At 46.3% G+C, this 19,047-nt stretch overlaps 1 protein-coding gene across 1 annotated transcript; it reads right to left on the bottom strand.

Moving 5' to 3' along the window:
- Nucleotides 1–270: 270 nt before the first annotated feature.
- Nucleotides 271–14,703, bottom strand: RSPH3 (radial spoke head 3). The gene is made up of 9 exons (XM_064169359.1): nucleotides 14,520–14,703; nucleotides 14,164–14,251; nucleotides 12,437–12,578; nucleotides 9,631–9,776; nucleotides 8,880–9,083; nucleotides 6,351–6,513; nucleotides 5,243–5,329; nucleotides 2,728–2,994; nucleotides 271–494 (listed from the first exon to the last, which is right to left on the bottom strand). Exons 1-8 carry the CDS (start codon nucleotides 14,642–14,644, stop codon nucleotides 2,735–2,737), a joined length of 1,215 nt encoding a protein of 404 aa, XP_064025429.1. The 5' UTR covers nucleotides 14,645–14,703; the 3' UTR covers nucleotides 271–494; nucleotides 2,728–2,734.
- Nucleotides 14,704–19,047: the final 4,344 nt, after the last annotated feature.

The following is a 19,047-nucleotide window of genomic DNA, read 5'->3' as shown; positions in this document are numbered from 1 at the left end:
GGTCACCCCTGCTTCCCCTCCTTACTGTTGCTAATGGTTTTCCACCTCTCCAGCAACAGAGAGGATACAAGGGGTCTCATCCTCTGCCAACCTGCTCATGTCTGGGGCTGAATTCAAGTACTGGGCTATTGCTGAAAATCTACCAGTGAAGTGCAAAGCTTCGTTGGTTTATAGCCCCATAAAAACATAACCTCTTGCAGCAAACTCTTCTCACAATACACAAAGCCTGAGTTGTATCCACACATTCTAATGAAGTAAAACTACAGGGCATAGAAGTAATTCTTTTAAAATAATTTAAGAATACATAATAAATGCCCACACTTCAAGTAATTTTTTTCTATCAATCAAACACAAATCAGGAGTGACAAAAATGAAAAGATTCCAGGTGATCACCTTCCTCTTGTAACATTCCGAACCCCAAATATTCAAGTCAGCATTTGTTTGATTCTTTTCAGGAGTCCATCACAACAGTCCTCTAGGTGATGCTAAGTCTCCTGTAAATACATGACAGAAGAATCATTTCAGTGATGAGAATCCTTGAAACTGACACACAGTGTTTCAAAAATTAGTTGAAACGTTCATGATCCTCGTGAATCATGTCACAAAGCCTTTTCCTTTCTCCAGATCAGCCTGAAGTCATTTACCTGAGGTCATGACAGGGGATTATGGTATCATGGGGAAAAAAAAAAAAAGGCAGTGCAAAATCTTGGTTGTACTGAAAATGAGGTAAATGTTGCATTGACTTCAATGCCTAAATCAAAGTTTCATTTCAAGTCTTCAATTCCCGTTGTGCATAAATTCTTTTACAAAACTTAGCTGTAGGGAGCACCAAGTACCTTAACTTCATATACATAACACATTTTGCTAATCACAAATTGAAACCCAAAAAGCACACTTTGTTGTAATACTGTCAACTTAGCAAACAGAGGAGGAGTTCACAGGGGAATATTCCAGATTTGAAAAGCATCCACAGCTGCTTACAAGTTGCACTATGTGCTCCAGACACTCACTTTTAACATACTCATTATATCAAACCACTGACTGTGTCCCCTGGTTACACCTCATTACTTCTGATGTTCAGCTGCCTACAGAGAGAGGTAAATACCTGACACCTCCCAAAGGAGCTTTTCCATGTAAGCAATATTTGCCCTGATTATCACTGGATGTCCTAGCCCAGGATGAAGGGAAGGCAGGATCTGCCTTTAAAGCCACACATGGAAGTGGTCCATTGAAAAGTGTGAACATTCCTTTGAGGGCATTAGATATGGAGCAGGTGCATATCTCTTCAGGTATTACCCTCGATATCCCACTGGCCTGCTGAGTTAGAACACATCTCTGACCTGCAGAGAGGAGGTAGCACAAAGCAGCCCAGACAAGACAGGAGGCTTTTTTGCCCATGCAGCTAGCACAGAAACAGTGTTGTTGCAGTGGAGTGCAGATGTACTTTTATGAGAGGCAATGCCTTGCTTGAGGAGCTGGCCTGTGAACAGACAGACACACATGGAAGTGCAGGCATGTTCTGTCAGTCATGTCTGGTACCATTTTCATCTAACCAACAGGAATGGACAATTACAATGCAGACTGAAGCTGTGTGGCTCCAGCTCCTCACCAGTTCTCTGGGAGTCAGGAAGCTGAGGAATATTTTGCACTGTCATAAATTCTCAGTGGCAGATAACTCTTTGAACCTGAAGAGTTTTAGGAACAATAGCCTTTGCTCTATTACTTGCTGAGCTGCTCATCCAAGTTTGTCAGGAAAGGAAGAATTAACATGAGTGGCAAGAAACGCATTTAAGTAATAGCTTACCATTTAAAATAGGGAAAGTAAGGAAATTCTGTTCTGTGAACATTATCAAAGCACTTGCAAAGGCCAGTAGGATGCTTTCAATATCCTTCTCATTAGCTTCTATCACAGGTGTATAGGGTTAACACTCCTGGGGGAGTGACCCTGAACCTGACCCTGGGGGTCTTGGCCCCTCCCCAGGGGTGGGCCAAGACTCCAGGTGATGGTTAGCCCACTCCCCCCACTTCCTGTGGTATAAAAGAGGAGCATTTCCTGCTCCTCACCCTCTTTTGCCTTGGCTCCCTCTTGACCCACACACTCATACTGCATACCAGCACACCACGTGGCAGCCACGAGGCAGAGACACCATCACATTGCTCGGGTTGTATCCATCCCTTTTTTGTATTTTGCTGTTTTTTCCCTTCCTTATCCTTTGTAAACTCCCCTACCTCAAATACCTTTTCTAAGTTATTGTTGAACTTTTCCTTTTTAACTTCCAAATCGAGTGAGATTGATTTATTTGGGTGTCCTTTCCTTTCTCTCTCTCCCTGTCTTTTGGGAACAGGAGGGGGAAGAGGGGAGGGCACTCTATAAATCCTAGAAATTGTCATTGGGTCTATTAAATTTATTAGAGTCTCTGGGAACCTGCATCTGAACCCAAGACATCAGGGTACAGGACAACATTACTTTTCAACTGGAAACATCCCATTTCTTTAAAGTATTGGAATGTGCAGAAGGGGATAGAATTGAACTGCCATTCATTGCCCTAGTAATCTCTTGATTCTTACAGCAGAAATCAGCAATGCCAGCATATGGAAAACACCATCTAATGCTCTACTGTTGCTTAGGTTCATCCTTTAGCATGGATAGGGCACAACATTTGTAAAACAGGTAGGAATTAATTTCTTCCTTCTGAGATACTCATCTCCATCTACTTGATGACTTGCCTGCTTGTTACTCAGTTTCCAGATCCTCTGTTCCTGTTTGATCTGATTTTTCTGACTGGAAAGGGATGTGATTTGAAGGCTCTTCTTCAGCAACAGCTTGGTCAGTCTCTTCTTTCTCTGCAAGTGGTTGGTCAGCAGTGTCTGTCTCACTAGCTTCCTGCAGTGCATCAGCTGGCCTGGAGTCTTCAGCAGGTGCCACTGTCTGATCAGACTGAGGTTTATGGCTAAATGCATCTAAGCGTTTTTCAACCACTGTACGAATCAAAGCTGAAACAGAGAAAGCCACCATTAACAAAGCTGGGGGGGGGGAAACTCTGTATTTTGAGGTTATTCTGCATATTAACATGAAAAATATCAGCCAACAATCAAAAAAGAGAGGTTTAACACTGAAAACAGGGCAATGCACATGTACTAAAGAGCTTAATTGTTAATTCCTGAGTGGACCTTAGTAAGTAAAAGAAGGAATAGTCCTAAGTACAAGAAGGAAGGACAAATGTAACTGCCTTATACTGAGGGTGCTTCCTTTGTAGTTCACAGCCTTTTTATTGGACAGTGACAAAAAAAAACAACCTTCATTCAGACAGGTTAAAAATGGGTCCTTAGAGACTTTTCCAACATTCTGCACACGAGGGAAAAGAATCCACAAACTATCACAGCTGAGGCTGCCTCTACAAAAATCAGAGAATGCTATTTGCAGTGAAAATGTTCATTCAACACTGGGTGATTCAGTATAAGCCAGGAAATACAGAAGGTAAATAGCAAAACAGGGACTGATAATATTTATTGGCCTGTGTGCTCTCTGTATCTTAAAAATGGTGCAAGGCAATGATACCTGTTAAAAAAATTAAACAGGAAAAAAATAACAGGAATATGATAGATCTTCTCATCAATACTGTATCCTGCAGCAACATTCTGCTTGAGATGTTTATTCCGTAGTCACACACAACACTTCTTACTTAAAAGAAGAGAAAATTCCTCCCCCTTCAAAGCAGTGGTCCTGAAGTGTAGATATTCACAGTATCACAGTATCACCAAGGTTGGAAGAGACCTCACACATCATCAAGTCCAACCCTTTACCACAGAGCTCAAGGCCAGACCATGGCACCAAGTGCCACGTCCAATCCTGCCTTCAACAGCTCCAGGGACGGCGACTCCACCACCTCCCCGGGCAGCCCATTCCAGTGTCCAATGACTCTCTCAGTGAAGAACTTTCTCCTCACCTCCAGCCTAAATCTCCCCTGGCACAGCCTGAGGCTGTGTCCTCTTGTTCTGGTGCTGGCCACCTGAGAGAAGAGAGCAACCTCCTCCTGGCCACAACCACCCTTCAGGTAGTTGTAGACAGCAATAAGGTCTCCCCTGAGCCTCCTCTTCTGCAGGCTAACCAATCCCAGCTCCCTCAGCCTCTCCTCGTAGGGCTGTGCTCAAGGCCTCTCCCCAGCCTCGTCGCCCTTCTCTGGACATGCTCAAGCATCTCAGTGTCCTTCCTAAGCTGGGGGGCCCAGAACTGAACACAGTACTCAAGGTGTGGTCTAAGCAGTGCAGAGTACAGGGGCAGAATGACCTCCCTAATTGGCACATATTATAGGATAAAATATCTAATGGGCCAAATTATTCAAATTATACCTTACCAAATAAAACGTTGAGCTGAAAATAAACCCAAAGGAAACAAACACAACTGTAATTCAAACCCAGAATCAGTGCAGGAGAAAACACATAGGACTGACAAATACAACACAAGTATAAAGAAGTGATCTGAAGACAGACTAATAAAAGATTCCCAGATACTTAGCTTGAACTAGCTCAAAAGAAGATTGCTTTAAAATCTATTTCCATAGCAAGGACATGTTTATTCACTACTGCAGAGGTAAGCCCTTGTTTTGATGAAAAGTCTTGATCACCTGACATTTCAGTAAGACATAGCCTACAATTAGCATTCTCTTCTGCTTTCATGTAGGATGAACATATCATTCCATGGACCAGGGAGCTTACATAAATGAGTTAAGAGACTTTCCCATGTAGCTGTAGACAGGATGGACTTTTCTGTCTTCACTGGCACAATTAGACACACTACAGAGAACAGCACAGCAATGGTGGCTGTGTAACACATGGGAAATACATCTTTTAATAGCAGAGAAAAGAATTGGTGCTCTTTAACCATTTTGCACCTGCCAAATGTATCGTAACTCCCAACATCAACATAACTCAAACAATACAAAGCCAGCAGAGAAAGGGAATCTGCAGCACAACTGACTCTTCTGTTATTTCAGATGATAATCCATCTAATCCAACTACATAGTAGTAGTTTTCCAACATTAACAATGGTTTAACATAGGAAGAAAAAAAAACAACAAAACTTTAACAAAGGAAAAAAGAGAGTACTGGGAGTTGTCTCACAAATGACACATCCTACCTTAACCCCCAGTGACCCTGTAACATACCCTATCTGTCCTGACTGGAGAAAAACTATCCAGAATATCAAACAGCCCAGATTATGTTCTTGGATTTGGTAACTTACAATCAAGCACTGTCCTCCCCAGAACCTTCCTCTCTAGTGTTTCTTCCACTTCTGTCATCAACCACGGAAGGAATTCTGTCTCAATATCTGGAAGAAAGAAAACAATGTCTTTTTATTTTGGATGACTGGCAGGAGCTTGGGGCTTGTTTTCATTTACTATGACCACTAAGAGATTAACATTCTTGATAAAATACATACACTTGCTCTGCAAAAGCCAGATGAAATCTCTCAGATGTTGTTGGATTTCTCTTGCCTCTCTTCATGAGGTTCCTCACTGTTATGGACCCAGACCACAGCCCTCCCAACTGCAGTGATTTTCAAAGGAGTCTGGCACCCTTAAAGTGCTAGCACAGGTACAATACACAGTAATGTTCTAGTGAGATAAAAATAACTATGCTGAACAAGTCAGGAGAATAATATTTTCTGCCTGCCTTGCTTTCCAAAGACACTTGGCTTCTGATCTGTTGAAAGTGCTTTGTTCCCTCTGACTAAAGAGCTCTTGCTTACTCCTGTATTTCTCAAGTTGTGCCCTTTGTACAGTGGTCCCAAAGCCTGTCCTGTTTGCAAAACTCAGTTTTTGCCCCATGACTCATTCTGGAGAGAATGTAATCCTTCCCAAACTGTGATGTGTGAACCTGTGTAGGGCCTGGGGAAGTGGGGTGCAGCAATGGTAGCCCATAAGAAATGTCACTGATTCCAAAAGCTTGGAAATCACCAGTGGACAGCTGTAGCCTAATTCTAATTGACTGCTGTCTTCTTTGCTGTGATAATAATTGGGAAAGATTCAAACTAATACACTGATTTCTTTCTTTGTCCTATGAAAATACATTTATTTCAGTTTGGTATCCTAACCACCCATTTATTTATCTCCAATTCAAAAGCAGCTCTTTTTCTTGTCACATTGTCAGCTCTTGACTGCTTGTAGAGATGGCCAATAATGTTTGCTTGTAAATATGAGGTTGGAAAGTATCTCTTCAGCCATAAATGCAAATGAATAGTCTCATGGCATTGTTTTAAATAAAAGGACAATGATTTGTGTTTTGTGATTATTTTGACCTTTACATTACTCAGTTCACACATTTGAAAACAATAAGAAATGAATACAAACCTCTTTCTATAGGGTCATAAAAAAAGCCACTCTCACGAAGGTTGTTGAAGACTGAGGGGATGAGATCAGCCAAGTAATGCTGAGCAAATGCATGAGCTGCTATTTTCTCTGTGGTTTCTTTCTGTTTCTGCAGCATTTGCATGTGCTGAAGTCTGCGACGTTCCTGTCAAGGCAATGCTGCATGTAAAACTTTCACACCTTCAGCTGTTACTCTTTTGATCTCTGCTTCCCAGTGTGAGAATCATAAACACCCAAGACAATCACAAGTACAGATGTTTACACTCTCTACTTGGTATTCACAGGCTGTAATTTCCATAAAAGCCTCCTCATTTGAAAGTTCTAGTACTCAGTCTGTGGAGTAGTAAAATTCACAAGGACTAGACTGAAACATATTCCTTTGGTATAGCTCTTCTTATTTTGGCAAGTAAGTAAAATAAGGGCCTTGCAGCTGGCCAAATGAAACCCTTCTCTGATACCTTAGTATGCACTGATCTTATGGCTACTTCCTTTATTATTGCAGCTAGAGCTGACTGTTGCCCTTGAAATGAGATGAAGCTGGGTCAGGGCTTCCTGAACTTTTTAACTTTCCAACATTATATCCTATTCAATATAAGAAAAGATTAAAACTCCAAGAAAATATAACAGCCCACTATGCACCTCCAATGATGGAATCACAGAACCACAGAATTAATCAGGCTGGAAAAGACTTTCCAGATGATTGAGTCAAATCCATCACCTAACACCTTCTAATTAATCAAACTATGGCACTAAGTTCCTCATCCAGCCTCCTTTTAAACAACTCCAGGGATAGTGACTCCACCAGCTCTGAGGGCAGCCCATTCCAATGGCAAATCACTCTTTCTGCATCTTCCTAACATCCAGCCAATTGCACAAGGCTGATGGATGCTGTGTAATTAAAACTTACCTTTTCTGTTTATTCCTGTTTACTAGACAATAGTAATATAGCTTAACACTTGGAGACCTTGAGAGGTATGTGTGCACATACAGTAGTGCATGGGTGTGGGAGACTTGGGTGTGGGAGACTTATCATAGTATCATCAGGGTTGGAAGAGACCTCACAGATCATCAAGTCCAACCCTTTACCACAGAGCTCAAGGCCAGACCATGGCACCAAGTGCCACGTCCAATCCTGCCTTCAACAGCTCCAGGGACGGCGACTCCACCACCTCCCCGGGCAGCCCATTCCAGTGTCCAATGACTCTCTCAGTGAAGAACTTTCTCCTCACCTCCAGCCTAAATTTCCCCTGGCACAGCCTGAGGCTGTGTCCTCTTGTTCTGGTGCTGGCCACCTGAGAGAAGAGAGCAACCTCCTCCTGGCCACAACCTCCCCTCAGGTAGTTGTAGACAGCAATAAGGTCTGCCCTGAGCCTCCTCTTCTCCAGGCTAACCAATCCCAGCTCCCTCAGCCTCTCCTCGGAGGGCTGTGCTCAAGGCCTCTCCCCAGCCTCGTCGCCCTTCTCTGGACACGCTCAAGCATCTCAATGTCCCTCCTAAACTGGGGGGCCCAGAACTGAACACAGCACTCAAGGTGTGGTCTATCCAGTGCAGAGTACAGGGGCAGAATGACCTCCCTGCTCCTGCTGGCCACACCATTCCTGATGCAGGCCAGGATGCCACTGGCTCTCTTGGCCACCTGGGCACACTGCTGGCTCATGTTCAGGAGGGTATCAATCAGCACCCCCAGATCCCTCTCTGTCTGGCTGCTCTCCAGCCACTCTGACCCCAGCCTGTATCTCTGCATGGGGTTGTTGTGGCCAAAGTGCAGCACCCTGCATGTATAGGGTTAACACTCCTGGGGGAGTAACCCTGAACCTGACCCTAGGGGTCTTGACCCCTCCCCAGGGGTGGGCCACACTCCAGGTGATGGTTTGCCTGCACTTGGAGCTATTGAATGCCACCCCCTTGGACTCTGCCCATGTGTCCAGGCGGTCAAGGTCCCGCTGCAGAGCCCTTCTGCCCTCCAATTCAGTCACCACACTTAGTGGTGTCTCTCTTACTTTCAAGCACTCTGAGAAGGCTTGAGTAACAGGAAAAGGCTTTTTGGTTTGGTCTCTTGATCAGGTGTCCAGGTACACCAGCATGACTACTCTAAATAAAAACAACAGCATGGTGTTGGTACACGAGAGCAAATGGCAGAGTGCAGCAGTATGGCACCAGAATGCTTTAAGGAATATCAAACTTGATGGGCACAACCTTTTGGGAACATACAGCGTATTTCACAGGCTTCCAGAGGCCCTCACCTCTGAAGATCATGTAGTCCACCTGCCCTGCTAAAGCAGGTTCCCCAGATCAGGTTGCACAGGAACAAGTGCAGGCCTGTTTTGAGAATTACTGGAGAAGGAGAAGACAGCTTCTCAGGGCAGCCTGTTTCAGTGCTCTGTCACCCTCCGAGTAAAGAAATTACTTCATGATACTATTATTTCACAGCTTGTCTTTTGGTACTGAAAATAGTTTTCTCTCTTCTGATGAGTATTCAGACAGGCCTGTTTTGCTCTTAGGAAGTCCTACCTTCTCCTCTCTGTATCGCCTGTCCTGCTCTTCCAGACGCCGTACTTCAGCAAGCTCGGCATCACGCAGCTCTGCGTAGGCGCGCTGACGTGCCCACAACTGGGCCAGCTCCTCTTCCTCCATGACTTCCAGCAAAGCTTGCTCAACTGTTTTGCCAATCAACACTTCCAGGATTGGCTTGACTTCAATGTCAAAGTCAAACAACTGCAGATGGGAGTTAAGGAAATAGATATAAATTACCTTTGATCACAAGCACTCTTAGCACGTTGGCAAGGAGAAAAGGGGGAAGAATAAAGCCCTTGTGCTGAAGACAGGACTGAGAAATGCAGGCAGGGGTCTAGTGTCAACTAAGGTAAAACCAGGAATGCAGCTGAGGACTAAGTGATGAGTGGGCTGGTGTGAGGCACCACACACTCTACCACAGCCAGTCAGGAGGATGCCAGGGAGAAGCAGAGCACTCACTTGAACCCTGTTTCTGTGTTCCCAACTCTTTCTCCAGACTGGACACTATATTTACAGGGGAGAGCATTTCTCAACACTGTATTTCTTAGCTGAAAGCAGCAGGGCCAGTGCACATGAGAAGCACCTTCCCTAATTGTGCACTTAATCTCAAAGCTGATGTGAGTTCCTTTTTTGTTTTCATGTTCTGAGAGGATAACTTCCCTGCTGTTTCCTCATTATTGCATCAGGAACATGTTTTTTCTGGGAGACATGTTTTAACAATACTTGTGAACGTGACTTCACTTCATACCTCTCCTTCTTCTATTTGTGTGGCCACATCTTTTCCTGTTTTGGCTGGTATGAAGAAAGGAGTGGGAGGCCTGTCCAAAAATGCATCAGTTTGACACTCTGCATCAACCTCTATGATGCGGTCACTGATCTCCTCCAAGTACAGCTCTAGAAACAAGAGCAAAATTCTGTTTAAATTCATAGAATCATGGAATGATCATCTAGTTTCAACACCACCCCCATCCCTCCCCTGCTATGGGTAGGGACATCTTCCACTGGACTAGGTTGCTCAAAGGCCATTCAAACTGGCCCTGAACACTTCCACAGATGGGGCATCCACGGCTTCTCTGAGCAACCTGTTCCAGTGCCTTGCCACTCTCACAATGAAGAGCTTCTTCCTTATGTTTAATCTACATCTACCCTTTTTCACTTTCAAATTGTTACTCATCATCCTATTGCTACATGCCCTTGTAAAATGTCCCTCCCTCTATTACTTATAGGCCCACTTTAGGTACTGGGAGACTGCTATAAGGTCTCCCTGGAGTCTCCTCTTCTCCAGGTTGAAGAACACCAAAAGATGATGTTTCCTGACCTCAAAGAAGCTTGAAAAGCTGTGGTGGTAAGCCTGATAGGGCAAACATGGGCTTATCCATGTTGGTTTACCCAGACATGATCCCCTGCTCCCCCTACTTCTGTGCTGGGGGCAGGCAACCACGGGAGGAGAGGGCAAAAGCCCTGGCTTCACCCAATATGGCAAAGTGCCATTCTGATTGGCTAATCTATGTCCAATGCCCCATTAGTCTCGGGTCAGATATTGATAAAAGGGATAAGCAGGCAGCACAGGAGCTGCTGCCACCTCATTTCTGCATCCTGAATTTGCCTGGAGAGCTTACCAGGAAAAGGCTCTAAACTCCTGCATACAATCAGCCTGCATAGCCAGCCAGACATTGTGCTGAGACTGCACATGGCAAGACATCCTGCCTGCACCTAAAGTCACCTGCTAAGACTAGAAGTCCAGGAGATACGCAGATTGTTCAGAGGAGCCAGGAGACCAGGTCAGAGATTGCCTGCCTCCTTTCCCCAGAAGTCTGGGAAGAATCAAGTCTCAGCAGCCAACAAGACAGAGTTCCATGTGCTTTGGGTACTGTCTGATTTATGCCTTGTGAGTAAATACTTAAAAGCCTCTTCCAGTATAATATTTGCATTTGCCACTTTAAGAAATAAGTGACCTAGTTTTGCCTCTTCCCTGCATGTATAAATTTCCAAACTCTGCATTTTTGAACCTGTGAATATTTTTTCTGGCAAGTTTTAATGTTAATAAACAGCATTTATAGTTATAAACAATCATCACCGAGATATGAAAATTAATACAGGTTATGCATTTTGCATACTCTGTCACAAAAGCCTAATCCTGCTCTACCTGTTCTAGGGAAGCATACACAGAAGAAGAGCATCACAAATAGTGACAGAACGCTGCATGGGCAATATGACTGCAAATGGCACCACTGAAGGAAGGAGAATGGTGTCAATGCTCCATGCTCAGCAAGAGCACAGCTTCACCCTGAAGACCTCTGCCCACTCTCAATTATAACTGAGTGTCACTTACTGCAAAGATAAATAGCCTGGTTCAGAAATAAAGTCTGTGGAGTACTTACAATTATCTGCAATAATCAGTGGGAAGGACAGGAGACAAAGACCTCCACACTAGATAGCCTCCTTCTGCATCCAATAGCATTCTGAGGTGAAAAGCCACTGTGTGCATTGGAGGTGGTGCAGGAGGGCTGGTGCAGGGGGAATGTTCAGAAACTAAGGACCACTTTTAAACAGTGTGTAACAGCTGTTTCCCCACTTTGGAAGTCAGTCCAAGTATCAATTAATTTCAGAAGGCACAGCAATACACTATACTAATCCTGTGATTACTCCACTGCCATATTTGGGGTTTCCTATAAGTAAAGTTGTTTTCCAATGGATAGGACAGTTTCCTATTCTAAATTATTTTGCATTCTCCTGTTTTTAATACATAGTCTCATTCTTACATGTGAGTGCACTCTTAGGAAAACTTTCAAAAGGCTCCCAAGATTAAAGATATACCAAACTCTACTGATGATACTGGAAAAGGAATGAATAAAAGAAGAAACCTTGACTAGTCATAGAATCAACCAGGTTGGAAGAGACCTCCAAGATCATCCAGTCCAACCTAGCACCCAGCCCTAGCCAGTCAACAAGACCATGGCACTAAATGCCTTATCCAGGCTTTTCTTGAACACCTCCAGGGATGGCAACTCCAATAGAAGATCCTCTGGGAAAAAAAATGTCACTAATTGGCTGAGTTTATTAAATGTAACTGAAATAAGGGGTTATAATAGAAAAGATTAGAGAATCTCTGATTCTAGAACTCTATGATTCTCGCCTTAACCCTAGGTGATTCTAACGACTGCATCATAGAATCATAGAATCAACCAGGTTGGAAGAGATCTCCAAGATCATCCAGTCCAACCTAGCACCCAGCTCTAGCCAGTCAACTAGACCATGGCACTAAGTGCCTCACCCAGGCTTTTCTTGAACACCTCCAGGGATGGTGCCTCCACCACCTCCCTGGGCAGCCCATTCCAATGCCAATCACTCTCTCTGTGAAGAACTTCCTCCTAACATCCAGCCTATACTTCCCCCGGCACAACTTGAGACTGTGTCCCCTTGTTCTGTTGCTGGTTGCCTGGGAGAACTGAAAAAAGTGAATCAATGGAAAAAGTGAATACAGATCATCAAGGGCTTGTTTTCAGATGATTTTTTTTTTAAATAGATGAGTATTTTTTAAATTAGCCTTTTACCTGTCTGCACATAAATGTGCTCTCTGCCTTCCACGGGCTCAGGCGTTGTTAGTCGCGCTTGCTCTTTCACACGCTTTCTTGCCAGCGCTCTTTTCCGTGCTTCCCTCTGCCTTTGAATCTCAAGGGGATCTGGCTGGGGACTCTGAGCAGGAGTGAAGAAATGAAAAGAAAAAAAAAACACAAAACAGAATACACTTTGTACTTGAAAATGATACCTATTTCCTCTACTGGAAATTCCAGGTTGTTTGATTTTAATGCTACAAGTCTAGCACTTAGGATTTACTTTTCTGAGTCCTGACACTAAATTTTCAGTTATCTTACAGAGTCTAAGGCACGAAACTAACAATGTTTGCCAGCTGCCTTACAGGCACATACTAATGGCATCTCATACTGAGAGTAATTAGTTGTTATCTGCATGTGGATATGGTATACAGAACTTGGCTTAGTGAGATAAAGTATGGAAAAATGGCATGCTCTTGCTGACAAATGAGAGTCTATAGGTAAAGCTTTAAGAAGGTCAAGTGGACTTAAGACCAGTTAACATTTTGCCAACAAAAGTGTTTGCTAGATAAAAGTTACACGTTCTTTAGTGCTGTTGAAACCAAAGAAACCCACCCTAACTTTTAAATCCAGTGCTACCTATGGATTGAAATGAACATTACTTCCAAACTTCTTAAACAGAGCATGTGTGAAATTCACTCAAAGAAACAGCAACTGAAGAACACAAAATCATTTCCATGGAATTTTCAAAATACAGACTGCTGTAAATTTTTATAGGAGCATATTTTTATAGGAGCATACTGTGTCCAGTTCAATTTAAGAAGGACATTGAGATGCTTGAGCGTGTCCAGAGAAGGGTAACGAGGCTGGGGAGAGGCCTTGAGCACAGCCCTACGAGGAGAGGCTGAGGGAGCTGGGATTGGTTAGCCTGGAGAAGAGGAGGCTCAGGGGAGACCTTATTGCTGTCTACAACTACCTGAGGGGAGGTTGTGGCCAGGAGGAGGTTGCTCTCTTCTCTCAGGTGCCCAGCACCAGAACGAGAGGACACAGCCTCAGGCTGCGCCAGGGGAGATTTAGGCTGGAGGTGAGGAGAAAGTTCTTCCCTGAGAGAGTCATTGGACACTGGAATGGGCTGCCCGGGGAGGTGGTGGAGTCGCCGTCCCTGGAGCTGTTCAAGGCAGGATTGGACGTGGCACTTGGTGCCATGGTCTAGCCTTGAGCTCTGTGGTAAAGGGTTGGACTTGATGATCTGTGAGGTCTCTTCCAACCTTGGTGATACTGTGATATTAGGTGGAAATAGTATCTGACAATTAAGTATCACTGAAATAAAGATAAATATTTATCTCTGATTCTATATCAGGATAAGCCAAAGATTTAACTTCCCAAGAGCTGCTACTCTCATGGATGATGCCTTTCATTTGATAACAGATGATGCAGTGATGAATTGTGCTCAAGATATCACACTGAAGCAATCTGGGGGGTGGGGGAGAATAATCAAGGACTTAATTGCAAAGAAAAGGAAAAAGACCTACAGAAGTTCACGTGAAACTAAGTGAATCAAAGTAAAGCTGCAAACAGTCACAGGCTAATTTATCGGGAAAGCCTGTGTGAAGCATTTAAAGCAACACTAAAGCTTCAGTAGCTAAAATTATTAACGAGGAACAGCTTTCCTGCCCTACCAATTGCTTTTCAACGAGGCTGTAGCAGGCTCCACACAAAAAACGTACCACAGGTATGGCTTGCAGGGCGTAAGTGTTGCCGCGCACCACTCTCCTGTCGTACATGAGGTTGGCATAGCGAACGAGTTCCTTCTCTCTGCAAGGGCAAACGCAGGCAGTTGTGGACACACAGCTGCAACCCATACGCCAGCGTCTCAAGCCAGAAGCGCTCTAAAAGGCCAAAGCGTCCTCCAGGTTACTGGAAGAAGGACCTGCGGGCAAGTCGCCGGAGCCTCCCCCTCCCGAGGGACGGGCACTGGGGTGAGGGGGGTGGTTGCAGAGGGGAGGATGAGCGCCCTAGCGCCCGTTCGGGGAGACTGGGCCCCGGGGCGGGGTGGCGCGGCCCGCCGGACACCGGCACTCACGGCTGGGCAGGATCCGGCGGCGGTCGGTACTTCGGGCGGGCGGGCAGAGCTCGGGGCGGGTTGCAGTAGGTGTAGAGGGCGGCGGGAGCCGCCGCCGCCATCTCGGCCTCTCGGGCGGACAGCATGGCGGGGTCCGGCCCTCAGCAGCCCGGCGGGGCTCGGGGAGGCGTCGGACCGGCTAGCGGCACCGTCTCCGGGGCAACGCGAGCGGGGCGGGAGGGTGCGCCGCGCAGGCGCGGGGCGGCGGCGCTCGCTGCCGGCTGGCTCCTGCTGCCGGGGAGCGCTGGAGGCTGTGAGCCTTGCGGGCGGCAGCGGCAGCGCTCCAGCCCCCGGAGCACGAAACCGTCGCTGTAACCGCCAGCGCGTTCGCCTTCGGTAGCGCTGCTGCAGGCCCGCTGCGGGCCGAGGTACTGCGGGCGGCTAACCGCAGGGTGGCACCGGCCGTCCGCCGCTGGGCAAGCTGCTGAGCGGTCGGCAGCTTCTCACCCGGTCAGCGGCGCCGCTAGGAAGGCAAAACATGGGCTGGGGGATCGCAAAAACCTGTTGGATGGCTTAAGTGCCAGCGTCCTGAAGGCAGCTGAATTCATGATTCCGTGGGGGTTTCCACACGGTAGGGAATTTGGATACTGTAAAGATGTCATCTGTTTGAGATGGGAAAGTGGCGTGTGCCCGGAGCGTGCTGTCCCCTCTCTAGTGAGCTGCACTCCCTGTCCTGGCACACCACCAGCAGGCGTTTGCGCTGTGTGAAACATTCCCGTTAAGGGAAATGGAACCGCACTGAGGCAGCATTTATCACAGCATCACAGTACTATCAGGGCTGGAAGAGACCTCACAGACCATCAAGTCCAACCCTTTACCACAGAGCTCAAGGCTAGACCATGGCACCAAGTGCCACGTCCAATCCTGCCTTGAACAGCTCCAGGGACGGCGACTCCACCACCTCCCCGGGCAGCCCATTCCAGTGTCCAATGACTCTCTCAGTGAAGAACTTTCTCCTCACCTCCAGCCTAAATCTCCCCTGGCACAGCCTGAGGCTGTGTCCTCTTGTTCTGGTGCTGGCCACCTGAGAGAAGAGAGCAACCTCCTCCTGGCCACAACCTCCCCTCAGGTAGTTGTAGACAGCAATAAGGTCTGCCCTGAGCCTCCTCTTCTCCAGGCTAACCAATCCCAGCTCCCTCAGCCTCTCCTCGTAGGGCTGTGCTTATGGCCTCTCCCCAGCCTCGTTGCCCTTCTCTGGATAGTGACAGTTCTTTTATCCTAAGTGGGTAGCCATGTGCCTCAATTATGTTGGCAAAACAGAGTACATCACTTAGTGCATGCCCTTTGTTTCTGAACTCTTGGAAGAAATGTTCTATGGATGCAGGTATGTTGCTGTGACAGCCCTGTGTAGACAACTGCAGACAAGAGGACGAGAACTGCAAGTAGCAAGTGGTTTTGTAATTAATGAGCAACTTGCAGAGTCAATATAGGAATGAGAGTTATGTTGACTGCACTGTCACCACTTGGATGGTGGGAGAAGAGGATATGGGACTGTAGAAACACAATGCAAGTGACGCTGGGGTGGGAGGAGAGAGCAGTCTTTCAGCATTTGCTTGTGTATGGGCAAGCAAAGTTAGCAAGCAGCTCTATCCATCCAAACCAGGGCACTATGGCCCTGGAAATGGACCAGAACCACCGGGGCAAGGATTCCAGCAGAGCTCTCTGCTGCACACCTGTTGCTCACAAGTCTTGTGAAGATGAAGATGCTGCATAACAGGTCAATTCTCTTAAGCTGCCCCAAGCCTGGTATGTCACTTGTTGGGTGAATTTCTCATTGTGATGATATGTGCACTGATTCAATTCCAGCTACTCTCTTGCACTGGTTCAATTCCAGCCACTCTCTTGCTTACTTCTATGAAATACTGCTAACTCCTAAGTTACCAGTTCAGTGCAAAAGCTTTGCAAATACTCTGTGGGAGATACAAAGGCCTTTGCCTTTGTGAGCTAGCAGAGCCTTGTAAGTGACAAGATCATAATCAGGGTAAACCTTGGTTCTGTAACATTCCATACCACCATAGGACTGACTGCAGCAGGAGGTAAACCCATGTTCACAGGATCACAGGATATTAGGGGTTGGAAGGGACCCAAGGAGATCATCAAGTCCAACCCCCCTGCCAGAGCAGGACCACATCATCTAACACAGATCACAGAGGAACACATCCAGACAGGCCTTGAAAGTCTCCAGAGAAGGAGACTCCACAACCTCTCTGGGAAGCCTGTTCCAGTTCTCTGTGACCCTTACAGGAAAGAAGTTCCCCCTTGTGTTGAGGCAGAGCCTCTTTTGATGCAACTTACACCCATTGCTCCGTGTCCTATCCCAGGGAGCAGTGAGCAGAGCCTGTCCCCCCACTCCTGGCAGCCTGCAGATACTTATAAACATTTATCAAATCCCCTCTAAGTCTTCTCTTCTCCAGACTAAACAGCCCCAGGGCCCTCAGCCTCTTCTCACAAGCCATGCCCTCCTGTCCCCTAATTATACTCAGGACCCTCTCCAGCAGATCCCTGTCCCTCTGAAACAGGTTTTGTTTTTTTTTCAGCCCAAAACTGAACACAGCATTCAAGATGAGGTCTCACCAGGGCAGAGTAGAGAGGGAGGAGAACCTCCCTTGATCTGCTGGACACACTCCTCCTAATACAGCCCAGGTTCCCATTGGTCTTCTTGGCCACCAGGGCACATTGCTGTGCCATGGGGAACTTGTTAGCCACCAGGACCCCCAGGTCCCTCTCCACAGGGCTGCTCTCCAGCTCTCCAGCCTGTACTGGTGCAGTTTATTATTCCTCCCCAGATGCAGAACTCTGCACTTGTCCTTGTTGAACTTCACCTGGTTCCTCTGTGCCCAGCTCTCAGTGTGTCCAGGTCTCTCTGGATGGCTGCACAGCCTGCAGCAGTATCAGCCAAGCCTCCCGGCTTGGTGTCATCAGCAAACTTGCTGAGCAGACTCTTTCTGTCTGTCTGTGCCCTCATCAATGCCATTGATGAAGATGTTGAACAGGACTGGCCCCAGCACTGATCCCTGGGGGACACCACTAGTCACAGCTCTCCAGCTGGACCTGGCACCATTGATCACCACCCTCTGAACCCTGTCTTGCAACCAGTTCCTAACCACCTCACTGTCTGCTCTTCCACCCCACACTTCTCAACTTGCTCACTAAAATGTCATGGGAGATGGTGTCAAAGGCCTTGCTAAGGTCAAGGCAGACTACATCCACTGGTTCCCCTGAACCAGATGCCATTCAGTTATGGCATCATAAAATGCTCTCAGGTTAGCCAAGCATGACTTCCCCTTGGTAAATCCATGCTGACTACTCCTGATAGCCTTCTTCTCTTCCAAGTGCCTTGAGATGCCCTCCAGCAGGAGCCACTCCATCATTTTTCCAGGGATGGAGGTGAGGCTGACTGGTCTATAGTTTTCTGGAACCTCTTTCTTGCCCTTTTTGAAGACTGGAGTGCCATTGGCTCTTGTCCAGTCCTCAGGCACTTCTCCTGTCTGCCACAATTTGGCAAAGATGATGGAGCATGGATTCCTGCTGTATGCCACCATGGGACTTTAGAGCCAATGATTGGAAAGAATTAGAGAGGGCTGAGACAGCACCTCACAGCATGAAGCAGTGAACACTTAATTTTAAACTATGGTTCATTAAGCTGCTAATTGAAAAATCAGTTGCTGCTCACCTTCCTATTTAAGCTCAAATAGACTGTGCAGCCTCTTCCTACCTCTCCCTTTCCTGAACAGAACTCTCCCAGGGTCTTCCATTTGCCCCAGGAAGCAAAACCTTATTTTCCTTCTCCCTATATTGAGGGCAGTTGTTCTACTGCACTAACCTTGCAGAGGAAGAAATGAGACTGATCTGCTTCTGTTGCCCTTCACTGTCACCTTAGTGTTTGTCCATCTTGAAATAAACTGCTCTGTATCACATCTCTGGGAGGCAGAGCATTGTCATCTGTACTGGAGTTAAACTGTACAGCCCAAGAACTGCCCTGAGCAGGTGGCATGTGGAAAACCAGCAGACCCTGCTATTAAATATCCTGACTACAAGTCACCAGTGTTTATCTCAAGACTATCCTCCCTGGACACCCATAGAGATCTACTGACTGCTCTTCTCTTTCTCACATCTGTAGACTCCTCAAATACCATGCCCTCTGCTTTCTGTAGCACCTGTATATCATATTGTGTAACCTTGTCTACTCCTCAGAGTACAACACTGCAAAGTTCTTGAACAACACTGTGGTTACTTTCCTGTGATGGTTTGGGTGTTCCCTGCCCCCCCACACTTTAGAAATCACCCAGACTAGTCTCAGCTGGCTCTGGGAATATAAATGAAGCTATTTATTTACAGCTAGCACAATATACAAGCAGATAGTTACAATATATATATAGACTTATATACAGAAATGTACAAGGTAAAAGTAATACAGCAACACAACAGCCCCCCCAGAAACCTGAGTCCCCAGGAGGGGCTCTCAACCACCCCTGCACCTTCCCCCTGC

The sequence above is a fragment of the Pogoniulus pusillus genome, chromosome 31 (genome assembly GCF_015220805.1).
Source record: "Pogoniulus pusillus isolate bPogPus1 chromosome 31, bPogPus1.pri, whole genome shotgun sequence".
Classification (NCBI taxonomy): domain Eukaryota; kingdom Metazoa; phylum Chordata; class Aves; order Piciformes; family Lybiidae; genus Pogoniulus; species Pogoniulus pusillus.
Note: the sequence above shows the minus strand (reverse complement) of the source record. Positions and strands in the feature narration are given on the sequence as shown.

Coding starts and splice junctions, on each gene's coding strand:
- RSPH3 (XM_064169359.1), bottom strand. CDS start 14,644: ATGCTGTCCGCCCGAGAGGCCGAGATGGCGGCGGCGGCTCCCGCCGCC. Junction 14,252..14,519: donor CCGCCGGATCCTGCCCAGCC/GTGAGTGCCGGT, acceptor TTGCCCTTGCAG/AGAGAAGGAACTCGTTCGCT. Junction 2,995..5,242: donor GGGGAGGACAGTGCTTGATT/GTAAGTTACCAA, acceptor TCTCTGTTTCAG/CTTTGATTCGTACAGTGGTT.